This window comes from Peromyscus eremicus, chromosome 19, assembly GCF_949786415.1.
Source record: "Peromyscus eremicus chromosome 19, PerEre_H2_v1, whole genome shotgun sequence".
NCBI classification, from domain to species: Eukaryota; Metazoa; Chordata; class Mammalia; order Rodentia; family Cricetidae; genus Peromyscus; species Peromyscus eremicus.
Genome location: NC_081435.1, coordinates 44,384,528 through 44,403,879, shown reverse-complemented (window position 1 = coordinate 44,403,879; position 19,352 = coordinate 44,384,528). Strand labels below are relative to the sequence as shown.

The 19,352-nt window shown below is 44.5% G+C and overlaps 1 protein-coding gene across 1 annotated transcript in view; it reads left to right on the top strand.

Annotated features, from left to right (window-relative positions):
* Positions 1–15,432, top strand: part of Aldh7a1 (aldehyde dehydrogenase 7 family member A1) — a 42,087-nt gene extending 26,655 nt beyond the window's left edge. The window contains exons 10-18 of the mRNA XM_059246355.1: positions 699–740; positions 2,292–2,386; positions 5,410–5,494; positions 6,806–6,912; positions 8,403–8,519; positions 8,678–8,775; positions 8,923–8,996; positions 11,784–11,859; positions 13,284–15,432. Of these exons, the coding sequence (XP_059102338.1) occupies positions 699–740; positions 2,292–2,386; positions 5,410–5,494; positions 6,806–6,912; positions 8,403–8,519; positions 8,678–8,775; positions 8,923–8,996; positions 11,784–11,859; positions 13,284–13,338 (749 nt within the window). The 3' untranslated portion in view covers positions 13,339–15,432. The remainder of the gene's footprint in view (positions 1–698; positions 741–2,291; positions 2,387–5,409; positions 5,495–6,805; positions 6,913–8,402; positions 8,520–8,677; positions 8,776–8,922; positions 8,997–11,783; positions 11,860–13,283) is intronic.
* The last annotated feature ends 3,920 nt before the right edge of the window (positions 15,433–19,352 follow it).

Below are 19,352 nucleotides of genomic sequence, written 5' to 3'. Positions count from 1 at the left end.
AAGGTAAGTTTGTTTATGGGCTCACAGGCGCCTTACCAGTTGCTACACCACTGAAGAAAATCTCTCTCTCTCTCACCCATCAACCATTAACTATATATAACTCCCCAGGGAGCTGTGGGGCCCCATGGATTCTTCTTTTTCCATGACAGGGTGTTGATGGGCCCCATCTTATTTGGGTGATCACACAGCTACTTTAAGTTGATTGCCATAGTCACATTCTGCCTGGAAGTCACTGTTCCCCACTACTTTGAAGGGCATGCTAGAGATGTCCCACCCATTCATGGTAGACATTCAGCTGTCATTAATTCTCAGTACTTTGACCAGTTATGAGTCTCTCCAGTCACTGCTGAAGGAAGCTTCTCTGACCAGAGCAGACAGCAGCAGCAGCAGCAGCAGCTATATGCATAATGCTTTGTCATTTACTCTCTAGAAGCATGCACATGCATGGGTTCACACGCATGCAGTGTGTGCATTTAATGCATAGCCTTTTTCAGTGTGTTTCCCAAGAACACGTTGTTGTATGTAACTGTGGTACAGTATTGTAATGGTCAGTAATTAATACCATTGGCAAGCTGCTTCACTGATGAGAAAATAAATGGAAAGATACCGGGGGTGTGGTGGTGGTGGGGGGCTCGGATGTGAGGCGGTGAGCACTGAGTACTGAAATGGGAAATAACTGTGTCTGTTTTCTCTTAAAGGGAAAAGCTTGTTAGAGCTTGGAGGAAACAATGCCATTATTGGTAAGGCTGCCCCATTTCACTTTGCTTCCTGTTCAGTCTGTTGTCTGCAGTCACCTTGAATATATAGAACTTGCGTGGGGAATCATCCTTTCCATGATCTGTGTGCTTGGGGCTCGGTCCCCATCTTGAGGAATTAGGAGTCAGGACATGAACTTGGCTTAAAGGAAGAGGGAGCTAAGAAGAAACAGGATAATGTTGGGAAAATGTTACCTGGGGTCTTGAATGTGGGCATGAGACAAGATAATGCTGGGAAAATGTTACCTGGGGTCTTGAATGTGGGCATGAGACTTCTGTTGTCTCTAACATAGCATTACTTCATGCTTTTCCTTCTCTTGTTTTCTAGAAATGGGCTATGTGCTTTTCTAGAATAATCAATTGTTTCCTAGGTGACTTGCTGATTTCTTTAGGTTTCAGACACACAAATGGAGTATTGGTGGCTTTCATGTTAGGAAGGAACACTTTCATTTTTTTTGTTTTTTAAGATTTTATTTTTGCTTTTAAGTGTGTGTGTGAGTGTGTGTGTGTGTGTGTTTGTATTTGTGAGGGTGAGTGCAGGTACCTGAGGAGCCAGAAGAGCTATCAGTTTCCCTGGAGCTGGAGTTACAGGTGGTTGTGTGCTACCTGTCATGGGAGTTGGGAACCAAATTTGGTCATCTTCAGGAGCAGGACATGCTCTTACCACACTGCTGAGCTAATCCCCAGCTGCTCGTGTGTAGCACAGGGTAATTATGCCTCTGTCTGAATGGATGGGAGGAAGGATGTGAAGCACTGTGATGTGCTCTGAGATCTGATGTCAAGGACACAGCTAGTACACAACCTCACATGTACAAGACCCCGGATTTGGTTCCCAGAACTGGGGAAAAATTAAAATAGTGGAATTAAGGAGTGGTGAGATGGATAGGAAGTCTAGCCTGTGTGTGTGAAATGCCTTCCTTCCATCCTCCTGATCCAAGGATGCTCAGGTTGGAAGGGTAACAGTGACAGCAGAGGAGGGGACGGTGGCTGTCAGATTCCAGAAAGCACAAGGAAGCAGGGATTGTAAGTAATAAATTAGCTCCGTAAAGGTTAGCCTTGGAAGGACTGCACTTTTCTTCTCCTGGGGGCAGAGGAAGAGGAATGGAGAAAAGGGAATGATGAGACTTTACCTGGCCGTCTCCAGGGGAAGCTGGAACAGGCTCTGATTGTGCCCTAAAGCAGGGGACAGCAGGAAGCTTTGTGGCAGTGGGGAGTGGCCTGGGACAAGCAAGCACCCTGATGGTGGCAGAGCATGGGTTTTCAGATGAGAGGTGACGTGATCCAGCCGAGCCTCAGTTTACCTGTGCATTGGGTAAAGGTCATAGTAGATTCCATTGCTCTGTCTATCATCATATACGCTTCCCTAGAAGAAGAGCACACCTCCCCCTTGGACGTGTGTCTCCGTACTATGAATTGTCTGTTTTGCAATGATTATTTTGATGATACTGTATTTTCTAAAGGCATTGTTTTATACTGCTTAACAAGTGCCCTGTCTGCCTGCTGCTCACTGATGGCACACACTTGTGTTTCTTTAAGCTTTTGAGGACGCGGACCTCAGCTTGGTTCTTCCATCCGCTCTGTTTGCTGCCGTGGGAACAGCTGGCCAAAGGTGTACCAGTGTGAGGCGACTGGTGAGTGTGTCCACATTAATGCTTGAGATTGTCCTTTTTCTTTCTGTGAATGTGTCTGTGTGTGCTCTGTGTGTTGTGTGCAGGTGCCCTCAGAGGGCCAAAGGGGGCATCAGGTCTCCTAGAGCTGGAGTTCCAGGTGGCTGTGAACTGCCCAGTGTGGGTCCTGGGAACCAAACTTCTGGAAGAGCAGCAAGAACTCTTTCACTGCTAAGCATCTCTCCTGCTTTTTGAACACCCCAGTTTAATGGATTCTGTCGAGTAGGAGTCATCGAAGTGTCGCTAGAAGAATATATTCCCTAAACATGAGTGTCAGATGTGTGGTCCTCCTCCACTCCTGTGATGATGGCAGATGCTAACCCACCCTAAGCTTCAGTGGGCTCACAACCCATTGAGAGAAGCTGGACGCAGAGGTGATACCAATTTTGAGTTACACTCCATGGCTAACGTCCAGTGTCTTCCAGGGGATCAGACAAGTTAAGTTCTAAAACTGTTAGCTAAACAGTAGCTTTGCTTTTGCATAAACATTTCAAGTATTTTAAGTTTGGGCCTCACCTAATGTGATATGGCTTATTGAAAAGCAAATGACTGCCATGTCCATTCTTTCCTTAGTATATGTTTGAGCTGTGCACCTGCAGCCCTAGGACCTGGGAGGTTGAGGGCTGAGAGTCCTTTGAGCCCAGGAGTTTGAGTTTAGCTTGGGTGTTGTTTTCAACACACACACACACACCCTCCCTGTATAAGGATGTTGTCTAGCCTCAGTGTGTTCAGTGTGGGGGTGTAGGTAGTTTAATTTATAAACTAGATTGAGTTGGATTTCAATTTAGAAATACATCCTTATTTATTTATTTTGTGGCTCTCACTATAGTGAAAGACTAGAACTAAATAAGTTTTAGGGACAAAATGTGGCTGCATTTACATTAAAAAGCTGCCGCGGAATTATAGAGGGACTGACTTTGTGTTATTTTCCCTCATTCACAGTTATTATGAACAGATGTTATGTGAGACTGATTTCTAAATCAGACCAAGATGAAGAAGTGACAATATGATCTTTAAAAAAATAATTTATTTTTATGTGTATGGATATTTTGTCTGTATGTATATCCATGCACCTCATGTATGATCGGTACCTACAGAGGCAAAAATAGGGTGTTAGATCCCTGGGACTGGAGTTACAGACAGTTGTGAGTTGCCAACTGGGTGCTAGGAACTGAACCTATGTCCTCTAGAAGAGCAGCTAGTACTCTTAACCTCTGATCTATCTCTCCAGCTCTGATAATACAGTCTATAGTTGGCATTTTCTTTGGGCTGCCAACCAGCTCCCAAATAAAGACACAGAGACTTACTAATTATGAATGCTCGGCCTTATCTTAGGCTTGTCCCACTAGCTCTTTTAACTTAACTTAACCTGTGTCTGTTCATCTGTTTTGCCTCGAGGATTTTTACCTTTCTTTCACTCTGTCTGCCCTACTTTCCTGCTTCCTCTGAGTCTGGCTGGCTGGTCCCTGGTGTCTCTTTCTTTCTTTTTCGAGACTAAATTCCTCCTCCTACTTACTCTCCCTGTCTGGAAGTTCACCTATACCCCTTCCCTCACTATTGGCCAGTCAGCTTTTTATTAGACCAATCAGGTGCCTTAGGCAGGCAAAGTGAAACAGCAACACATCTTTACATAAGTAAACAAATGCAACACATCTTTACATAAGAAAACAAATGCAACACATCTTTACATAAGAAAACAAATGCAACACATCTTTACAACAGTCTTGACCTTTCTTATACATTTTATATTGTTTCCTGAATTTAAAAAATCTCAGATATGATAAACTTCTAATTTAACTTGCTCACATATACGTTAAATTACATGAAACACATTCAAGCCAAGAAAGAAACAAGGATTATTAGAAGTAATGATACCCTTTGGAAGAAGATGTGGTGGGTCATTCCTGTAATCCCAGCACTGGGAAGGCTTAGGCAAGAAGATCATAAGTTTGAGGCTAGCTTGGGCTACATAATGAAACCTTGTCTCAAAAATAAATAATTACACGGTAAAATGCAAAATTGTGTAAAAGCTAGCCATTTCTTTACTTGACTCACTTTTTAATCTTGGAGCAAATATATGTAGCTATGCTCTGTAGTTAGTGTTAAATAGATTGACTTCCATGGTGACAGCGATTCATATGAAAAAAAATTACAGCCACTTAGCAGCCTTTCCATGACTAGTTCCCAGAATAACGGTTCATTTGCTACATGGAGACTAACAGAGAACGGGAGACTGGGCAGTTGGGTAAGTCCTCCTCTGCCGCTAGGAATAGAGCACAAAACATATGGATGTCCTAGTCTGATGCTGGCTGGAGACCTTCAAAACCTGAGGCTCAGTGCTTCTGGTGACTCGGCTATGCTGACTCCTATGTTTACCTGACTCACAGCTATAGTGTGGGACAGATACACCCACGTCAATTAATAGATGAATTCTGTAGTATAAAAACAGGAACAATGGAGTTTTGTAGCTTAGCAGGTCAGGTTCTTAGAAACTTGATACAGACATGGTTTATAGTGTTTTGTTTGGTTGCTTTTTGGGGTGCTTTTTTTTGTTTGAGACAGGGTCTCATGTATCCCAGGCTGGCCTCAAGCTTACTGTGTAGCTGAGGATAGCCTTGAACTTCTTTCTGACCCTCCTGCTTCTATCTTTCTAATACCGGGCTTATAGGCATGTGATGCACCACACCTGACATATGGTGCTGGGGATCAAAACCAGGATTTCCTGAATGCTGAAATCAGCATATGACCAATAACCTGCATCCCAGCTTTGCTGTATGGTTTTATTTCAACATCCACCTACAAGAGATGATTTATTTTCATGTCGTTAATATTAAAAACAGGAAATAATATGATTAAGAGCATGGTTTTAGTTTGTTTTCAGAGATTATAGTATTTCGGTAGTTACTAATCAGTACTGTTAAGAACTTACTGTCTCAAGACTTGTATATTCATTTTGCTGTTCCCCTGAATGCTTGTTCTTTACATAGTTTTTGCATGAAAGCATCCATGAGGAAGTTGTACAAAGACTGAAAGGTGCCTACTCACAGATCCGTGTTGGGAACCCCTGGGACCGTGAGTAGCTGGTTCTTTTATTAAAAGTTACTACCTTTTGACAGCTGGTGTTACCTGTATTTCTGACCTTCTGATTTGGAGGTGGTGGTGGGATACCCTTTTCTGAGAGGTCTGAGGGACATTCGATGACATCTTCCTAGGTTAGGTTCTCGTACTTGACATGTGTAAGAGTTGAGGTCCTGGTTGGATGGGGTGATGGTTGGATGGGATGATGGTTGAGTTATTTTTCTTTTTACTGCTATTATCCTTTCCAAGTCACCACATCTGCAGGGAAAGTGTACGAGTCCCCAGACCTGCCTGCTTCCATTGCTGCCTCCCAGAGCAACCAGTCTTTTGTTTTGTTTTCAAGTTAGATTTATTTATTTTACTTGTATAATGTTTTGCCTATGTGTATATATGTGTACCTGGTGCCACAGAGGTCAGAAGAGAGCATTGGGTCTCCTAAAACTGGATGGTTGTGAGTCACCCTGTGGGTGCTGGAAATTGAACCCAGGTCCTTTGCAAGAGCAGCCAGTGCTCTCAACTACTGAGCCATCTCTCCAGAGAACCATAATTCACCCTTCTGCTTGGGACAGTCCAGTGGATCTCACTGTGCTCAGACTAAAATCAAGGTTCCCTCTGTGGCTGACTCCCGGGCTTTTATGATGCTGCACCTGCTTCCCGCCTTGCTTAGTGTCCACTAGACCTGTGTCCACTTGGCCTGGGCTGCATTTGTCCGACTTTCCGGTGTTTTCAAGCATTCCTGGCTCTTCACTGCTATTTTCTCTGCTAGAAACAATCTTTGTGAGGTCTTTGCATGGCCGACTGATACATCCTTGCAGGGGCCTAACCCTCCCTGTGGTTACTTCAACTACATCCTTGCAGTGGCGTAAACCCCACTGTGGTTACTTCAATGCTCTAGTTTCTGGCAACTGGTTAGTCTACCCCGTGAACTGCATGCATAGCCACAGAGATTATAATGGTCTTCCAGAGTGGGCACCCTGTCGTGAACATGCCACGCCTGTGTTTTTAGGGCATCACTTTCTTAGCTCTTTGGTTTACTGTCTGTTTATGTCTGCCTCACTGCCACCCCTACTCATTTGCATATCGTGGGTGGCAGCTCTCAGAGTTGGGTAATTGTGTTGGAAGCTACATACTAGATACAAAGCATAAGATATTAGGCATCTAATCCTTCTCAGAAAAAGTTGCTGATTCCTGCTGTTAGCTGAGGATATAGGGAGGAGGGCTTAGCTTGTTAATTTGGAAAGCCACTTACATAATAAAATGAAGCTATTGAGGGCAAAATGAAGAGCATCCCTTTTCTCTCCCCAGCGAATATTCTCTATGGACCACTCCATACCAAACAGGCGGTGAACATGTTTGTTAGAGCTGTGGAAGAAGCAAAGAAACAAGGAGGCACAGTGGTCTACGGGGGCAAGGTAATGAGAGTTGTGGGTGGGTAGTGACGGCCTCGTTTCTTTCCCTTGAACACACACAGATTGCTGAGAAGAACCGGTAAAGGGTCCCAGATGGATGCTTTTCTTCTCCCCAGCCCCATCAGAAGGGAGAAAGAGGTTTTGAGGAATGAATGATGATAGAACAGGCATGAGACACAAAAGAAACTCAGTCATAGTTGTCTTGGAGTTAGGTCCTAGGACTTTGTGTAGAAGGGATCTGGGTGTGCTATAGCCCAAGACTATATGCAGGGTAGTTAGAATTTATGTTTACTGGTTGAGATAATTAAGGAAAGAAATCACAAAAACACATACTGTTATTGTCAACACTGGAGAACTACATTTTTGTTGTCGTTTGAGACGCTGTCTTACATAACTCTGGTGGCCTGGAACTCAGATTTGCCTGCCTGTACCTCTCTGGGGTGCTGGGATTAAAGGCAGGTGTCATCACACCCACTGAGAACTACATTTTCAGTTCTTTCAATGGGTAGCCAAGGCCTTTGCTTCATGGATTTGTTGTCTTAATTTGTGCAAAAGGTATACACCTCATTTATAGCCTGCTTAGTTTCATTTAATTTAAAGTTCATGGAGACTCAGTTCTTGCGAGGTAGTCTGAAAGCAGATTCCCTAGAGTGGAGACACTCACATCCAGCTGGACACCATGTGGGTGTATATTTCCGCACGTTTTTTCTTATATTGAGCTTTCTGTACAGAATTTAACCTAATCGTTACAGAAGTGGAGTCCACCCTTATGTGAGACTTAAGTTCATGGTTCAGTCTGCCCATGGAGGAACAGATAGAGTTGCATGTGAGCCATTTAGAGTGCACGGTTGATGCGGAGCTTTGAGGGCTAGAGAGCTTCAGGAGAAAAGACAGTTATCCACTAAGTGGAGAGGTTCTGGGGAAATTGGTTACAAATGCACATTTTCGGTGTTTAGTAATGCGAATGAATTCCCTGGGGCTTGCATAACAAAGTATCAGAAACTGGTTTGGAAACATTGGACACTGAAGACCAGTAGCAGAGTGCCGATGGAGTTGGTTTCTGGTGAAGTCCCTCTGGGTTGTTCCACTGTGGCCTCCTTGCGGGTCCTATGTCCAGATGCTATCACTCTGAGTGTTGTTCACATTCAGTGTATGAATTTGGGTGAACACTATTAAATCAGTACACAATGGGTGCAGATTGCCTATTTTAAAATTAACTTAAAAATAGCATTCCAGCAATCTGCCCCACCACGTAACTTTATTGTGGCACACAGCATGGTTTTCCTCTCCGAACTCCCTTTTCTGTTTTCTCTCTGACAAATAGGAGCAGGAGGCCATTTTCATTCCAAACAGGATGCTGCTTTGGAGAAATAGTTTACCTGTAAATGCTGTTTTGTTTTTCTCCTCATAAACGTAGGCAGGGATGATATCCTCTGACCCCGAGTCATGGAAAAGGAACTCCATCCATTCTTTATTTCATCTTTCTACTTAAGGTCATGGATCACCCTGGCAATTACGTAGAACCCACCATTGTGACCGGCCTTGCCCATGACGCACCGATTGTACACACGGAGACTTTTGCCCCAATTCTCTATATCTTCAAATTCAAGGTAAAGAAAGAAAAGATCCAAACCATGAAAGAAAACAGATATGGCAAAGCATTCACTCTTGGTTTTATTTTGTGCACTAAAACTGTTTCATGAAATGAGCTTTGACCCGAGCACAGTAACAGCAGTAACACTAACAGCTTCTGGTCTTGCCCTTTTAGAATGAACAAGAGGTTTTTGCTTGGAATAACGAGGTGAAGCAGGGACTTTCGAGTAGTATTTTTACCAAGGATTTGGGCCGAATCTTCCGCTGGCTTGGGTATGAACGGCTTTGTCTGTTTTGAGCGTTTATGTAAGTTTGAGTGGTGAGTGATTGTGTTCACGGTGAGAGCCTGAATGTGCGGGCTTTGTTCTCTTTTGTTTGATTTCCTTTGTGTTCTCACTGTCCCTCTCCTCACACACACAGACCCAAAGGTTCCGACTGTGGCATTGTGAACGTCAATATTCCTACCAGCGGGGCTGAGATTGGCGGTGCCTTTGGTATGTAGAGACTTGTTTTTCCTTTTTAAAGATGCGTTTATTTTGGTACTGGGGACCGAACCGAGGCTGTCCTGAGGCTGTCGTGAGTGCTAGGCCAGCACTGTCACTGAGCTGAGCCTCTGCCCTCATTACCCCTCTCCACATGGAGCAGCAAAGGAACAGCAGTGTTTACCTTTAGAAGTTTGTCAAGAAACGGAAACACAAGCTGAGCCATAGCGGCAACCTTTAATCCCAGCAAAGCACTTGGGAATCAGAGGGAGGTGAATCTCCTGAATTTGAGATCAGCCTGGTCTGCAGAGTGGATTCTAGGATAGCCAGGGCTACACAGAGGAACCCTGTCTCAAAACACCAAAAAACCAAAACAAACCAAACAAGAAATGGAAATACAATTTATATTCTGTCATAACCTGTGATCTAGCATGCCTGAAAGAGTCTGTGCTCCAACTCAAATTCTTACCAGGGTCCTCATCTTCTGCTTTATGTGGGAGCAGGGGTTTTAGCTCAAGATAACTTGAAATTCAGTGTTTTTTCTAGGCAGAAGTTCCCAGACCAAGAAAAGTTAAAACCTTCTACTTCAAAGCCAGGAAACTTAAAATACAAAACATTTGCAAATACACATGTAAAGTGGACTTAGAAATTGACCTGGGAGTTGAGAAATAAAGATGACAGACACACATACAGACAAGCTCTGAGGTCTGATGGAGACACATGAGCAGCAACCTGGGAACCCAGTGCATTTATTATATATAGTGTGAACAGGAGGAGGTTAGCTAATGTCCACAGGAAGCCCTGTGGGGAACAGTTCCAGGCTACAGTCCTCAGGATGAAGGAGTTGCACTTGAATGTTCTGCACACACAGACTTTAGCTAAAGGTCAACTGTTGGTGGGCACCCATGCTTATGCCTAGGGAAGGCCTTGCCATTCTCATGGCTCTGAGGTATTCTGGTCCTTGGAATGGCTGTGCTCATGTCAACAGTATGCATTCATTCAGGACTTTATCTGCTCCTTCTTCATATTATCTTTCACTAGATGAAATACTAAGTCATTATTTTTTCCTGGGCGCTATGAGTTTAGTGGTAGAGGTTATTTTTTGCATCTATTAAGCGTAACTGTTAAAACTTATTCATAGTGGGGCCAGCAAGATGGTTTAGTGGGTAAGGGTGTTTGCCATCAGGCCTGAGAATGTGGATCCAACTCCCACATGGTAGAAGGAAGGAACTGACCCTGGAGGTTGTCCTCTGGTCCTTACACTCACACTGTGCCATGAACACTCATGAACACACATACACAAAATAAATCAATGTAATAGAAAAATGAAAAACAATTTAGCCAAAATGGCTGAGTGTGGTAGCACATGCTTGTAATCCCAGCGCTCTGTAGGCTGAGGCAGTAGGATTTGCCATGAATTTGAGGCCAGCCTGGACTGTGTACCAGGCCAGAAAGACCCAGTCTGAAAAAAGAAAAATAACAAAAAATAAATAAAATAAATAAATAAAACACAAAGTATAGTAAAAATAAGTGGCCACCCAGAACCTCCTCACCTTCCTTCTCACCCAACCTTGTTCTCTCTCTTTTTCTCGTGAAACATATATACATGAAAATCAAACAAGCAAAAGACCAATAGGACAAAAAAAAAAAAAGGCCAAAACTAAATAAAAATTCCAGAAAAACCCCGTGGAGTTCACTTTGTCCTGGCTACCTACTCCTGAGCATGGGGCCTGATGTGGAGCGTGGTTGATGTGCACATTGACATGCCGTTGAGGAAAACTGACTTTCCCTTTGCCGTTGGAAAGGGCAAAGAGTTGCTTGGTCAGGGGTGGGCCCAGTCTTCATTTCTCCCTTTTGGTGCTGGGATCCCATCGGCCTTGAACCTGTGGAGGTTTTGTGTGTGTTGTCCCAGTCTCTGTGTTCATATGTGCATCCCTTCTGTGTGTTTGGAGAGGTTTTGTTTGGTTTGGTTTGGTTTTCTGAGACATGGTTTCTCTGTGTAGTTTTGGTGCCTTTCCTGGATCTCACTCTGTAGACCATGCTGGCCTCGAACTCACAGAGATCCGCCTGGCTCTGCCTCCTGAGTGCTGGGATTAAAGGCGTGCGCCACCGCCACCCGGCAGTTCTGTTTTTTGGAAGACACTTTGCTTGAGATCACCCAGCACCTCCGGCTCTTACAATCTTTCTGCTTCCTCTTCCACATATTTCCCTGGGCCTTAAGGGAAGGGGTCTGATGATGCCCCTTTTAAGGCTGAGTACTCCAAAATCTCCCACTCTCTACACATTGTTCAGCTCTGGGTCTCTGTGTTGATTTCCTTCTTCCTTTTTTATTTTTTTTAATTTAAAAAAATTTTAAGATTTATGAGTGTTTGTCTTCATGTATATATGAGTACCACTTACATGCCTGTGCCTGCAGGGGCCAAAAAGAGGGTGCCAAATACCCTAGAACTGGAGTTACAGATGGTTGTGAGCTGCCACGTGGGTGCTGGGAACTGAACCTGGGTCCGACACAAGAGTAGACAGTGCTCTTCACCACTGAGCTATCTCTCCAGCTGCCCCCCCCCACACCTCTTCCTTCTCCTCCACTTCTTTCTGCTTTTCTTTTTCTGGGGAGGGAGGCACTTCATATGTCTTATTTACCCCAGGCTGGTCTTGAACTCATAGTCTTCCTGCCTCAGTCTCTGAGGGTTGGGATTATAGGTGTGTACTACCCTACCGAATACAGTATTAGTAATCCGGCAGCTCTGGCGTCCTCTGAGGGCCACAGGAGACGTGTGAGATGATTTTTCATTTCCGTAGGCGGAGAGAAGCACACTGGCGGAGGCAGAGAGTCTGGCAGTGATGCCTGGAAGCAGTACATGCGGAGGTCTACGTGGTAAGGGAAGGCTCCGGGGAGGAGGGTTGCTCTTGAAGTCTTCGGGAGTGGGCTCTTGCCCTTCTGTCTTCCAGTTTTCTCTGTGCTCAGTTGCTCTGGGTTTGACTTTTCCAGACTCTGTAGCTGCGTGCTGCACTACAGGTTAAGTACCGCTGATCCCAAATGCTCCCAAATCTGAAAAATTCTGCATTGCATGACACGTGAAATTTTCCCTAGCTGGTCACATGATGAGTGGCAGTCATGTGGAGGTATACTAGGAATGTAAAAAATTGCCTTCAGGTAATGTGTACAGAGGAACATGAAACAGGAGTGGACTTCAGGTCGAGACTTGTCCCATCCCCAGGGTGTCTCCTGGATATGCAGATATTCCCAAATCAGAAAAAGGTCTAAAAAAGTGACTCCCACACAATTGCAGTGAAAGATACTCATCTTTAATCGTCCCTTCTAGCCTCCTTGTCTAGCCTAGCAACTGACTATAAAATTTCCTTGTTGGATTCTACCCCAGAGGTTAGGTAGGGAGGATCAGAACACTGGGTCACTCAGCCTGAGGAGGTGGAAGGAACCATCCTTTCCATTTCTTCCATGATGGAGTTTTCTTGTATAGTGAAGGAGAGAGGAGCATGGGGGTCTGGCCTGCAAGCTTAGGGACCGGCTTGGAAGTATGAGCAGGACTCCGGAGGCCAAGTTGGTTAGGGCATTTGCCTGAACATACATGGTGGCTTCTGGAGATGCTGCCTGGGACTTGTTTTATCTTTATTGTGTTCTCTGGCCTACTTGGGTGGAAGTAGCTAGTATGTGTGTACGGTCACTTAGGATGCCCGGTCATTGCTGTGCTCAGTTGGAAAGAGTTCTGGGTGAGGCTCCTGAGGCCTCAGCTGGTGCCCTCACATCTCTAGCTCTGCCACCTGCCATGCTGGATGCTGGCTTCTCTTCCATGGCATTTCCTTGTGACCTCTATCTTTTCCTGTGCCCTCAGAACTACATAGGGAAATACTTTGTTCTGGTTTTTCAGAGCCCATTGACTTAGGATGCTTTGTCTCTTAGGAGAAAATCCTAGTTTGGGAAAAGGAAAAAAACAAACAAAAACAAAGTAAAAAACTTTAAAAATGACTACATTCCTACTAATATGGGAATATTTGCATTTCCCCCTATAATGCAATACAAGTTATTGAGAAAGAAAGTTAAATTGCCCATGTTCTTACATTATGATCAAAGGAAGCACTATGGGTAACAGGTGATGTGCGTCTCCCAGTCTTTCGTGTTTCTTTTTTTCTTTTGTAAGGAATCACACTGACATTGTTTTGTATACTAATTTTTTTTAACCAACTTGTAAGTTGTTAATATAAACAGACCTACGTCTTTATGTTGTAAAAGTGTTCTATATTATGCGTACACTGTCATTCATTTAACTCTCTTCTCCCCAGTACCATCAACTACAGCAGGGACCTTCCTCTGGCTCAAGGCATCAAGTTTGAGTGATGATGCTTCAGTTTGGCATAACTTAGCCATTCCCGCGGCTGCTCTGAAGAAGCCCAAGAAAACGTTGATTTGCCCTGATCGTTCTGAGTACAATAGTGGCTAATCTCCAGTGATCCCCAAAACCTTACTAAATCAAGATACTCATTTTTCAAAAATTCAAATTAAATATTTTCAACCTAGTTACATTTAGCAAAATATGGGTTTGGTGAATTTGTGTCACTGATTACCTTTTTCTATTACAGTTAATTGTTTCTTAGTTAAGTACATGCCATCATAGGCGGTTGGGGATGTGGGAAACAGAATAGACAAGCGGAAGAGTCTTTGCAGTAGAAAGAGGAAGGCTGTCTTCTGAGCAGTGAATACTCATGGTCCCCTCCTCTGGCAGGGATTGAAGGGGAGAGGTACCCCTCACGTGCTAGGGACCACAGCACAGTTTCATGTCTATGATTTGCAGTGTTTCAAATGACAGTGGGTCATTGTTGGGTGAGGTGAGGGATTTAGCTCACTTCTGAATGGTTGTCTACCATGTGTAAAGTCCTGGGTTCAATTCCCAGCACTACAACAACAACAACAAAAAATGCTGAATGACAAAGGGTGTTCACCCGCTTATGACTCCTGCTCATGACTGTGTCTAACAGAAAGAAATGTGTCAGGATAGATAGACCTTTGTTCTTGTCCCGGAACTTGTCACCTGCTGGGAACTCTGGGACTCAAGTCGCTCATGAAAGCACATCTGGATGCCTTGAGTGACCTCAGACCGTATGCCAGAGCCACAGTCTTGTGCAGCTGCTCATGAGTTTCTTCTCAGTCTGAGTGTGCACAGTGCACTCAGGGAAGGTCACTGCCGAGTGTCTAAGGGCTCACTGGGAAGCTGTGGACAGGCCCAGTGTCCCTGCTCTGTGGTGCTGTCACTCTGTACTGCACAGCAGCCACCACTGGACCTACTCCCGTCTAACAGCCCATGTGGGAACCTTTGAAGAACAGGACATTTGTGGGGAACTTGAGTCATCATGCTGTGGAAAGACTGGGACAATAGTAAAGAATTTGGGGGACTGATTTCCCCCAAATTGTGTGGGGAAGCGTCAGGTGGCACACTAAACCGTTACAAATGTGTGTTCACACTGCTCTGTTGTTACCAGTGAGTAGCATTGAGTGTCATGATCTTGCCATCACTGGATATGAGCCAAGCCAGATACTGATGGAGCTACCGAGAGGATGTTGGCATGAGTTGAGGGTAGGCGGAAAAAGATGGTTTCTTGAGGAAAAATTGACGTGAAGTAAGAAACTAACATGGCTTACTAAGATTTGGAGGTGGATTCTCAATCATTGCTGTGGCCATGAGGACACAGATTGCTCTTTTCATAGCACACACAGAATATGTGCAGTGAGCCAGCCAGTTTCTACTGCCTACATTGGAACTATTTTCTTGAGACAGGCTCCCCCCGCCTCCAGGCGTCCTGAGAGCTGGAATTATAGGTGTGTGTCACGGCCCAGCTTGACTCTTTGAAGCAAGAGAATGTGTATTTTTGAAAAAATTAAAGAGGGAAATGAAGTTGGAGAATCAGGAGCTTGGAATGTAGTCCCCACACCAGGTAAATGAGTGTGGCGGTATACACCTGGACTCTCAGCACTCAAGAGGTAGAGACAGAGGATCATGAGTTCTAGGCCATTCTTGGAAACAAGAGACCATGTTATGATGAACAAAACAAATCAAAAATACAATCAAGATCAGTGCTGTGACTGGATGGATGGCCTTGAGCCCAGAGGCCCACCTGCCTCTGCCTCCCATGTGCTGGGATTAGACATCTACCATCACACCTGACCAGTACTCAGTTTGCTAAAAAATAAAAAAATAAATAAAAAATAATAAAAAACCTAAGATACCTTACACTTCAGTTAAACATTTAAGGAGCTATGATGATGTGGCCACACATGACAATGGCATTTATGTACAGTGTGTAGAAAAGGTGATAGGGTGCTAGAATCTTGATGAAAACTGATTCAGAGGTTCCTTTGAAACTCCATAATTTTTATGTGTTTCTAGCGCAAGGACTCAATTTTTTGTCATGTTTTTATTAAAACTTTGGCTTTTAAGTTGTCCTCTGTACTTTTTTTTTTTTTACTCATTTAAGAAATAAAGATTACATGTGTGTGAGTGTATGTGTGTGCAAGTGTGCATACACAAGCACATACAGGTACATGCGTGATGATTCACCACCTTTCATACTGAGGTATGGGTGCTAGGGAAGTTCCCAGGAATCCACAAGGATGAGCCCACCTTAGACTACTAGGAGTAGTCAAGAGGGTGCCTGAACTGGCCTACTCTGGTAATCAGATTGGTGAATACCCTAAGTGTCATCAGAAAGCCTTCATACAGTAACTGATGGAAGCAGATGCAGAGATCCACAGCCAGGCCGAGTTCCAGGAGTCCATTCAATGAGAGAGAGGAGGGACTCTGTGAGCAAGGGACATCGAGATCATGATGGGAAAACGTGCAGAGACGACCAGCCAAACTATTGGAAACCCATGAACTGTGGACCAATAGCTGTGGAGCTCCCATGGTACTGGACTAGGACCTCTGGATAAGCGAGACAGTTGTTTAGCTTAAACTGTTTAGGGGGCCCCCAGGCAGTGGGATCGGGACCCGTCCCTGGTGCATGAGCTGGCTTTTTGGAGCCCAGTGCCTAGGGTGGGACACCTTGTGCAGCCTTGGTGCAGGGAGGAGTGGCTTGGACCTGCCTCAACTGAATGCACCAGGCTCTGCTGACTCCCCATGGGAGACTCCTTGATGGAGGTGGGAATGGGGGATGGGTTGGGGGGGAAGGCTGGAGGGGGGAGGAGGGAGAGGGGAATCTGTGGTTGGTATGTAAAATGAATAGAAAATTTCTTAATAAAAATAAAAGAAGCACTCACAAAAAAAATAAAGATTACTTGTGTGTGTGTGAGTGTATGTGTGTGTGAGCGTGCGTGCGTGCGTGCGTGTGCACAAGCACTTGCAGGTACACGCGTGTGATTCGCCACCTTCCATACCGAGGCTGACTCATCTAGTCTGCATAGCCAACCAGGAATCCCCTGTCTGTAATCCTCATGAGCTGCTGGGATGACAGGCAGGTCGGTCCCCACCAGGTGTCTCTGTGAGTGCCGGGGGTCCAAACTCAGTCCTTCATGCTTGTGTGTTCAGTGCTCTACCCACTGAACCATCTCCCTGCCCTGCCTATCAATATATTTTTACATGACTGATGGATGTATGTCTGGACCAACCAGAAGAGTGTGTTGGATCCCCAGGACTGGAGTTACAGTTGAGAGCTGATGTGTGGGTGCCCGAAAATGAACCTGGATCCTCTGGAAGATGCTGAGCCATCTCTCCATCCCCGCCTCACCCCCCAACCCTTAAATGCAGGGTCCAGGCTGGCCTTGGCCTCACTATGTAGCTGACAATGACTTGAGCTCCTGATCATACTGCCAGCTCACCAATGCTGGGATTGGAGGTATACATCACCATGCCAGTTTAATGCAGTGACGGAGATGGGAACCCAGGCCTTGAGTGGCAAGCAATCTCCCTACAGAGCTACATTCCCAGCCCCTTTAATTTTATAGAGTCAAATCTATTAATATATCATTATACCAAGTTTAGAGAATCAAGTCAGAAATCTTCCTTCTGCTTCCTTTAAAAAATGATTTATTTACTTTATGTGCATTGATATTTTGCCTGCATGTATGTCTGTTGATGTCGGATCCCTGGAAGGTGGAGTGACAGACAGTTGTGAGCTGTCATGTGGGTGCTGGGAATTGAACCCAGGTCCTCTGGAAGAACAGCCCGTGCTCTTAACCACTGAGTCATCTCTCCAGACCCTTTCTCTGCTTTGTGTTTAAGAGAGGTTTTTTGTTTTTTGTTTTCTTTTAATCAGGGTCAAAATCAGGGTAGAAAGTAAACTTTCAGGAAGGGTGAGAGTGCCATCGTAGAGGCCGATCGCTGTACTCTGTTGTTTCCCAATTCTCCAGAGCAACCAACCATCATCTTTCCTGATGCTCGTTGCTGCCGTGTTTTTAGATCCATTTTTATTCTTTTAGATTTGTTTTGTGTTTTCTGAGGGTTTCGCTTGCATTTACGTCCGTGCACCGTGTGCCTGCCTCATGTCCAAGGAGATCAGAAGAGGGTGTTCAGTTCCCTGGAACTGGAGTTGTGGATGCTTGTGAGCTTCCCTGTGGGTGCGTCAAATCAAAACCCGGGTCCTCTGCAGAAACAGTGAGTGCTCTTAACTGCTAAGCCATCTCTCCAACCTCTTAGATTTAATCAACTAATTAATTAATTTTGTTTTTTCAGGACGGTTTCTCTGTGTAACAGAGTCCTGGAACTCGATTTGTAGACCAGGCTGGCTCGAACTCAGAGATCCTCCTGCTTCTGCTTCCTAAGTGTTGGGATTAAAGGTATGTACCACATTCCCAGCTTCTTACATTTATTTTAGCATATAAAAAGTTTTTTTTAATTGTACATACGCTGTTTGATACATGCATGCTTTGTTTAATGCTTAAGTCAGGGCAAACATCTCATATTTATCACTTCTTCATGGAGAAAATATTAAAGTCCTTTCTTCTAACTTCTTGAAATCCATAGTACAAGGACTGGAGAGATGGCTCAGGGCGTAAGAGCACTGGCTGCTCTTCCAGAGACCCAGGTTCAATTCCCAGCACCCACCTGGCAGCTCACAGCTGTCTCTAACTCCAGTTCAGGGAATCCAACACCCTCATACAGACATATATGCAGATGAAACATCAGTGCTCATAAAATAAGTGAAATCCACAGTACATGCCTGCTGTGTGTAGTCATATGAGCTTATTCTACCTGTAACTTAGTAGCCAGTGGCAAGAGCTCAGCTCTCTCTAGAGCAGTGGTTCTCAACCTTGCTAATGCTTTGGCCCTTTAATACAGTTCCTCATGTTGTGGTGACCCCAACCAGACAATTATTTCATTGCTACTTCGTAACTATATTTTTTCAAGATAGAGATTTGCCAAAGGGGTTATGACCCACAGGTTGAGAACCACTGCTCTAGACATCCTCTTCCTGTTCTCCCTAGGTGCTTCTTCTTCTTCTTCTTCTTCTTCTTCTTCTTCTTCTTCTTCTTCTTCTTCTTCTTCTTCTTCTTCTTCTTCTTCTTCTTCTTCTTCTTGTTTTTCGAGACAGGGTTTCTCTGTGTAACAGAGTCCTGGAACTTGCTTTGTAGACCAGGCTGGCCTCGAACTCACAGAGATCCACCTGCCTCTGCCTCCTGAGTGCTGGAATTAAAGGTGTGTGCCACCACCGCCCTGGCTCTCTCCTTAGCTTTTTAAAATCACCCTTCAACTCCCTAATTTCGAGGAGATTAGCTTTTTTAGATTCCATAGGAGTGAGATCTTTTCTGTGCTTGGATTATTTTTACCAAATCTTATGTTTCATCCATGTTGTTGCAGATGACAGAATTCTACCCATCCTTAATGGCTGAGTGGTATTTTCTACTGTGTATGTGTACTGTATTTCATCTCCTCATCAACTGGTGCACATTTAGATTGTATCCTTAGCCATGGTGATAGTGAATTATTAAACACGGCTGTGCAGATGTCTTATAAATTAGGAAGAACTAGGAAGACTTGTGTTTAAAAAAATCTGTATACATGCACCTTGATCTATTACAATTTTTAAGGTTCCTTGAAAATTTTTGTAGGGTTTTTTGTTTGTTTTGTATCCCAGGTTGGCCTCACACTTTGTAGTGAAAGCTGGCTTCTACCCCCCCCCCCCAATTCTTGGGATTACAAGTGAGTGCCACCATGCCCAGCTCAATGTCTTAACTTTTAAATTTATTCCTACATATGAGATGATTTCAGTTTCTGCAAACTGGATTCCAGCCTCCCGCAGCTGAGAGCCGGAGAGTCTCAGTTGTCGTTATGGTGTTGACCCCTAGGTGTCACTGTTGTTCAGGGCCGTGTTTGAGCAGGTGTGTTGAGCTGACTGGATATTAGAAGTCGTTCTGGAAGTTTG